Source organism: Salvelinus sp. IW2-2015, unplaced genomic scaffold (assembly GCF_002910315.2).
Source record: "Salvelinus sp. IW2-2015 unplaced genomic scaffold, ASM291031v2 Un_scaffold4087, whole genome shotgun sequence".
In the NCBI taxonomy this organism is placed as follows: domain Eukaryota; kingdom Metazoa; phylum Chordata; class Actinopteri; order Salmoniformes; family Salmonidae; genus Salvelinus; species Salvelinus sp. IW2-2015.
Genome location: NW_019945359.1, coordinates 86,391 through 94,786, shown reverse-complemented (window position 1 = coordinate 94,786; position 8,396 = coordinate 86,391). Strand labels below are relative to the sequence as shown.

At 39.8% G+C, this 8,396-nt stretch overlaps 1 protein-coding gene and 1 long non-coding RNA gene across 2 annotated transcripts in view; both read right to left on the bottom strand.

Moving 5' to 3' along the window:
- The window catches only part of LOC112076851 (B-cell receptor CD22-like), a 39,342-nt gene that overhangs the window by 1,325 nt on the left and 29,621 nt on the right, over positions 1-8,396 (bottom strand). The window contains exons 4-6 of the mRNA XM_070441478.1: positions 946-1,278; positions 622-834; positions 182-465 (exon numbers count right to left, since the gene is read on the bottom strand). Of these exons, the coding sequence (XP_070297579.1) occupies positions 182-465; positions 622-834; positions 946-1,278 (830 nt within the window). The remainder of the gene's footprint in view (positions 1-181; positions 466-621; positions 835-945; positions 1,279-8,396) is intronic.
- LOC112076854 (uncharacterized) overlaps positions 2,492-8,396 on the bottom strand; it is an 8,100-nt gene continuing 2,195 nt past the window's right edge. Inside the window, exons 2-3 of the long non-coding RNA XR_002895274.2 lie at positions 3,393-3,467; positions 2,492-2,565 (exon numbers count right to left, since the gene is read on the bottom strand). This is a non-coding gene — a long non-coding RNA (uncharacterized lncRNA). The remainder of the gene's footprint in view (positions 2,566-3,392; positions 3,468-8,396) is intronic.

The window sequence follows — 8,396 nt, the reverse complement described above, 5'->3', positions numbered from 1 at the left end:
TAATAAAATATGGATGATATGAGTACTGGCATTTTATAAATGTAACATAAATGTAGTCTAGGACAATAGATCAGATAACAAATATTGTACTAATCTCAACGTATATATAATTATAACACAAAGTATGATAAGCCAAAGTATAATTATTAATATTAGTTTGAAACGTAGTTTTGTATTGAACTATATAAGATGAATCTTCACCTGGTAAAATAATCATCAGAGCTGTAGAGTTCCTAGATCCTCTTCCATTCCAGGCCTCACAGTGGTAATGTCCAMTGTCCTTAGACTTGAACTTACTTATGTTGTAGATCTGTCCAAATCCATTTTGAAAAGTCTCATTTTGAAAGTACCAGGTGTATTTGTCCACAGGTGGGTTGGCATCACTGCTGCAGGTCAGAGTCACTGAACTGCCCTCCACTATTTCACCAGAGGGACTGACTGACACTGAGGTGTTCTTTGGTTTATCTGATGTAAAATACCAAACATTTTATCAAAGTAATATTAACAATTAGTAAAAAATATATTTTTGTTCTAAAATTATTGATAAAGTAAGACATATCTCTTTTGCCTGAATACATGATACTTGCTGAGTAGAATACTGTACTATTGTACTGTACTCACACACTGCAGGAGAGTGGAGATCCTCATGTCCTTTTACAGCACAGTAGTAGCTGTCTACAGCATTAGGGAGGACTGAATAGAGGGACGTCTTCTCAGTTACAACCTGTCCATTCTTGTACCAGATGTAGGTGGGGTTACCAGTCAGAGTACAGGTGGTGCTACAGGTCAGTGTCTTCTGTCCCTCTGCAGCAGGAGTCACCTTCACCTGCAGACCTGAAACAATATGTATAAAACCACAAACACCTCTGTGTTAAAAGGATGGTTAATTTATTTTCTCCTGTTATTCAATATGATGTACAGTTGTATCATACTGTGTAGTATTACCTGTGACAGACAGAGTTGTTCCTGGGAAACTATGATCCCATTCAAAATTGTGTATTTTAAAAGTGAAGCGATACTCAGCTGAGTCCTCCTCTCTCAGATCTGTGATTCTCAGGGTGAAGGGACCTTTGTATGTTCCAGTGTACTCCACACGACCTGCATACCCTGGGTCTGTGGTTAGGTCTTCAGGGGTCGACTTATCACTTCTAAACCAGAATGTTGATGTGGTGGAATAATAACCAACATAAGTACAGGATATGTCCACTGTTGACCCCTTCAAGACACAGATTCTCCTCTTGGTGTAAGTCACTCTGCTGCATCTCTGACCATCGACACCTGAAACACAGTGACATAACAAGAGGACAACTGGATTATATTCTCAGTTCTTTCTAGAAATGCTCAAAGTTCTCAAATGACAAAGTGAAACCAACACACAGTATAATGTATTACATTCACACTCACACACTGCAGGAGAGTGGAGATCCTCATGGCCGTTTACAGCACAGGAGTAACTGTCTACAGCATTAGGGAGGACTGAATAGGTGGAAGTCTTCTCAGTTACTATCTGTCCATTCTTGTACCAGGTGTAGGTGGGGTTACCAGTCAGAGGACAGCTGGTGGTTCTACAGGTCAGTGTCTTCCTCTCTGACCGATTGATAGGAGTCACCTTCACCTGCAGAGCTGTAGTAGATAAAAACATTAAAACCCTGAATCACCTGTTCTCTAGTTTAATCACATGATGCAAGACATTCTCAAACTCATTTCATTCTTAAATCTGTTTCATATATACAAATCCAATTTCTAGACCTAAATGGACAGTAGATATTAATTGAACAGACTAGCAGTATAAAGCATGTAACTGTACCTGTTACAGACAGAGTGACTCCAGGATCTCCATAATATCTCCCTCTGGTCTGATCTGTTGTAAATCTGAACTTGTACGTAGCTGAGTCTCTCTCTCTCAGGTCTGTAATTCTCAGGGTACAGTCTTTCTTCTTATCCCCATGATACTCCAGACGACCTGTATACTCTGGGTCCTGGCCTATATCTTTAGGTTCTACACCAGTCTTCATTTTAGTGAACCAGAAGGTTGATGTGACGTTATGACCACTGGGATATGTGTAAGAGCAGGTCAGCTCCACTGTTGACCCCTTCAAGGTACAGATACTCTGAGTGGTGTAAGTCACACTCCAGCCATTCTGGCCCAGTACCACTGAACAGTCACGGAACACAAGGATATTACATTAAGCCAATGCCAATTGGCTCACACTAACAGTAAAGGCTTTGTCTGTACTTTGTTGCCATAGTTGCTGAGTTTAGGGTGATTGGAAAACACATAAGCATCATTCAGTTAGGTAAGTGAGGTGTGAAAGATAACTACTGAAGTGAACTGGAGACGCCTAACAGAACACAACAGAATAATAAAACACAAATGTAATTTTAATATTTTACAAATGTCTGTAGATTGACAAACATATAAGTTATGAATGAGACCATACCTGTTACAGACCAGAGAAAGACCACCAACACACTTCCTGCTGTTCTCAANTACAGACCAGAGAAAGACCACCAACACACTTCCTGCTGTTCTCAAGGCCATTGTTGCATCTCCCACCCTGCAGTCTTAGAAACATAAACAACAACTCACTCTATAGCTGGTGAATAACTCCACCTGATACATTGAAGTAGAAACTGTAAATGGGGTACAGGGCCTCATTACTGAAAATGAACCAGGCTCATATTGTGTTGTGTTGTGTTGTATTGTGCTATATGGTTGTCTATGTGAATACTGTCTGTCTGTAAGTCTACTGCACTATGTATGTAATGTGTGTGACGTGTTGCATGTCTGTCTACGTCTGTCTATTTAAGATGTTATGTTATAATGCAAAAATAATTTCCTAATATATATAATAGTCATCATCATTATAAACAACAACAACAACATTCACTTATTGAACAGATGTGTAGAACTGTAAACACATATTTCTACATTGATTGTTCTGAAGCTGTTTTATTCTCAGAACCCCAAATATAGGAGGATAAATGTTCAATCCTCTACGGTCCGTCAAGCTGTACAGCAGCCTAAAGACTGACCACCAGGTTCAATGATAACTCCTATCACCAAGCTTGTGAGGATAAACAGCCAGTGACTCTCTCTCTCACACACACACACACACACACACACAAACACACACACACACACACACACACACTGAGCAGGCATTCACACGTTTGTCTGCATGTCTTTTTTACCCTGGTTAATCATCTCATCAGTATGTAGATCAACACTCCTACACTGAGACACTTTATGAATACTGGCCCTGATGTAACAACCAAAACACAGCTCAAAACATAACAAGAAGTAAAATTATACATTACCTTCAAGTATATCACTTATGACTAAAAACAAATAACCAGAAACTATATTTCAAGATATCAAGAATACTTACAGACTGAAGGGGAGAGGTCTTGTACAGTGAGTCAACTGACTGGTAGTGAGTGGGAACTGCTAGTAAGTGTCAGTTCTGTGGTTGATACATATTTAAAGTAGTCAGAATACAAGTAGCTGATGCAGAACTGTCCTTTCTTTCCTCTTTTAAGACATTAACATGCATGACGACCAGAACAGCATGTCAGAAAAGGGAGGTTACTGTATTAAAATGGTTCCTACATTTCTATAATGGACAAAATGTCCCCCATTTCCACTTTTATTTAAATACAGAACCATGTTAACAATATGTTGACTATTCTATATGGAATGTTTATAAAATCTTAGAATGTGTTGCCTTGTCCCTCTGAGTTCTACATGGAACAGGTCAAAGTTCCATTTACATTTGGTCAGTTCCATGATGTCATTCATTCTATTCTACAATCACATTCAATTCACACTACTCATCAGCTGCATCAAAGTGGTACTGAAGTTTCCAGTGTTCTAGACTAGAGCTCTACCTACTGGCATCTCAACATTACTGCAGTGTTCTAGACTAGAGGTCTCCCTACTGGCATCTCAACATTACTGCAGTGTTCTAGACTAGAGTTCTCCCTACTGGCATCTCAACATTACTGCAGTGTTCTAGACTAGAGTTAAATGGATCCTCTGATTAAAAGATGAAGTGGTTAGGTGTTACTTAACACTTGAACTCCACAGACACAGAAGAAGAGTTGAGACTCCATATTTATTCTCAGCCTCACCAGTAGTATTCCTCCACGTCCTCAGAGCTGAATGGTCGTGAAATTGTATGTCTTTTCAAGATCCTGTCAGTGAAGGCTCCATTCTTCTTTGCTTACAGGTGTATTTGTTCCACAGTGGTGTTGGCACTCACGCATTGCAGGTCAAGTCACTGAACTGCCCTCCACTATTTCAACCAGAGGACTGACTGACACTGAGGATTTCCGGGGCCATCTGGAAACGAAATCTTGTCCGACGGACTTAGGACAGTAGCATATTTATGACGAATTATCTGTTAGTCAGAGAACTATCTAAAACTGTTGACACAAAAACTTAACATACAAATTTGAGTGTTTATGCTTAAGGACTACTTCATTAATTACAATTGTTTGCTACCTTACGATTCAAACCACTGAGCACACTTTACTCACACTCCATCACATGTTTATGGTCCCTAGTACCTGTCTGTTCCCCATCTCATTCTGACTCACAGTAGTTACTCTCCAGTGTGCAGATGACTGGATTGACTGAAACATGCTGTGGTCCTGTCGTACTCTGATTGTCACCTCCATCTTCTTGTACCACCAGGTAACTCTGCACAGGTGGTTGCATCACTGCGCTGCAGGTCAGAGTCACAACTGTCCTCCACTATTTCACCAAGGACTGACTGACACTGAGGTGTTCTTTCGTTTATTGATGTAAAAGACCAAAACCAATTTGTCAGATAATAATAACAATTATAAACAAATATATTTTTGCTTCTAAAAGGATGATAAAGTAAGACAGTCTCTTTTTGCCTGAATCATGATACTTGCTGAGTAGAATACTTACATTCACACTCACACACTGCAGGAGAGTGGAGATCCTCATGGCCGTTTACAGCACAGGAGTAACTGTCCAGCATTAGGGAGGACTGAATAGTGGAAGTCTTCACATTACTATCTGTCCATTCTTGTTACCAGTGTAGGTGGGGGTTACCAGTCAGAGGACAGCTGGTGGTTTACAGGTCAGTGTCTTCCTCTCTGACCGATTGATAGGAGTCACCTTCACCTGCAGAGCTGTAGTAGATAAAAACATTAAAACCCTGAATCACCTGTTCTCTAGTTTAATCACATGATGCAAGACATTCTCAAACTCATTTCATTCTTAAATCTGTTTCATATATACAAATCCAATTTCTAGACCTAAATGGACAGTAGATATTAATTGAACAGACTAGCAGTATAAAGCATGTAACTGTACCTGTTACAGACAGAGTGACTCCAGGATCTCCATAATATCTCCCTTGTCTGATCTGTTGTAAATCTGAACTTGTAGTAGCTGAGTCTCTCTCTCTCAGGTCTGTATTCTCAGGTACAGTCTTTCTTCTATTTCCCATGATACTCCAGGCACCTGTATACTCTGGTCCTGGCCTATATCTTAGGTTCTACACCATCTCATTTTAGTGAACCAGAAGGTTTGTTGATGATGACCACTGGGATATGTGTAAGAGCAGGTGCACTCCACTGTTTGACCCCTTCAAGGTACAGATACTCTGAGGTGTATGTAAGCACTCCAGACCATTCTGCCCAGTACCACTGAACAGTCACGGAACACAAGGATATTACATTAAGCCAATGCCAATTGGCTCACACTAACAGTAAAGCTTTGTCTGTACTTTGTTGCCATAGTTGCTGAGTTGAGGTGATTGGAAAACACATAAGCATCATTCAGTTAGGTAAGTGAGGTGTGAAAATAACTACTGAAGTGAAGTGGAGACGCCTAACAGAACACAACAGAATAATAAAACACAAATGTAATTTTAATTTACAAATGTCTGTAGATTGACAAACATATAAGTTATGAATGAGACCATACCTGTTACAGACCAGAGAAAGACCACCAACACACTTCCTGCTGTTCTCAAGGCCATTGTTGCATCTCCCACCCTGCAGTCTTAGAAACATAAACAACAACTCACTCTATAGCTGGTGAATAACTCCACCTGATACATTGAAGTAGAAACTGTAAATGGGGTACAGGGCCTCATTACTGAAAATGAACCAGGCTCATATTGTTTGTTGTGTGTATTGTGCTATATGGTTGTCTATGTGAATACTGTCTGTCTGTAAGTCATTGCACTATGTATGTAATGTGTGTGACGTGTTGCATGTCTGTCTACCTCTGTCTATTTAAGATGTTATGTTATATGCAAAAAAATTTCCTATATATAAATAGTCATCAACACAACAACAACAACAACTTATTTAACAGATGTGTAGAACTGTAAACACATATTTCTACATTGATTGTTCTGAAGCTGGTTTATTCTCAGAACCCCAAATATAGGAGGATAAATGTTCAATCCTCTACGTCCTCAAGCTGTACAGCAGCCTAAAGACTGACCACCAGGTTCAATGATACTCTAACCAACTTGGGATAACAGCAGTGACTCTCTCACACACACAACACCCACAAACACACACACACACCACACACACACACACACACACACACACACACACACACACACACACACACACACACACCACACACACACACACACACACACACACACACACACACACACCAGTGCAGGCATTCTACTAGACTTTGTCTGCATGTCTTTTTTACCCTGGTTAATCATCTCATCATATGTAGATCAACACTCCTACACTGAGACACTTTATGAATACTGGCCCTGAGTAACAACCAAAACACAGCTCAAAACATAACAAGAAGTAAAATATACATTACCTTCAAGTATAAACTTATAGCTAAAACAATAACCAAAACATATTTCAAGATATCAAGATACTTACAGCTGAAGGGGAAGGTCTTGTACAGTGAGTCAACTGACTGTAGTGAGTGGAACGTAGTAAGTGTCAGTTCTGTGGTTGATACATATTTAAAGTAGTCAGAAACAAGTAGCTGATCAGAACTTCCTTTCCTCTTTAAGACATTAACATGCATGACGACCAGACAGCACATAGAAGGGAGGTTACTGTATTAAAATGGTCCTACATTTCTATAATGGACAAAATGTCCCCCATTCCACTTTATTTAAATACAGAACCATGTTAACAATATGTTGACTATTCTATATGGAATGTTTATTAAAATCTTAGAATGTGTTGCCTTGTCCCTCTGAGTTCTACATGAACAGGTCAAAGTCTGTCAGCGGCCCCCCGGCCTTAGTATCTTTGTTTCTTTATTATTTTTAGTTAGGTCATGGGTGTGACAGGATGTTTGTGTGTTTTCGTCTCGTCTAGTGTTTGTTATGTCTTAGGGGGTTTGTAATTCATGGCGGGTTTGTGTTCATGTAGGTGTTTATGTAAGTCTTTGGTTGCTAGATTGGTTCTTCAATTAGGAGACAGCTGTCTATGTTGTCTCTGATTGGAGCCATATTTAGGCACCATATTCATTAGTAGGTTTGTGGGTGATTTTTCTATTCTAAGTTGCTCTGGTCTGCACTTGTTGTTATTATAGCTCACGTTATATTGTATGGCTGTTTGTTTGTATAGTTTCGTTTGTTCTTCTTCTAATTTTAGAGAAGAATGTATTTATATCACGCTGCGCCTTGTTCCTCTCTTTCACGTAACAACGAGCCTGTTGACAGTTCCATTACAGTGTGTCAGTTCCATGATGTCATTCATTGCATTCTTACAAAACACATCAATTTACACTCCTCATTCAGCTGCATCAAAGGATACGGAAGGTTCCAGTGTTTCTTAGACTAGAGTGTCTCCCTACTGGCATCTCAACTATACGCAGTGTCTAGGACTGACTCCACCTACTGGCATCTCACATTACTGCAGCCTCCATCCTGATGTCCTTATTAATTTTGCTGCATAATATGAATGAAATGAAGATACTGTTCCATTGAATTCACAGCCATCCTCCTATATTCGACTCCCACCAGCCTCCTCTGTTGACAAGTACTAGTTAGTAGCTTTATCTGATCAGGAGTCATCAAGAACATAACCATAGCCTGCTGTACTACTGTGTAGTCTGTTGTGAGTCTGCTGTCCATAAATTAATGCCATTTAGCAGTATGCCTGTCATCCAAACGACTCAGTTAGTTACTATTTGCTTATTTTACCGTCATGCGGTGTCCAGGGAACAAAAACCCATCACGTTGCAGGTTGCCATGCTCTACCAACTGAGCTACAAGGACCATATTCTATAAATCTAATTGCATATAATAGATTTCTGATATGATTCAGGAGGGCCCTGTCAGAGGAACAGACAAGGAAAGGGAGAACAGGAATGATTGTGTTTATCTAACCAACGAACCACAACACTG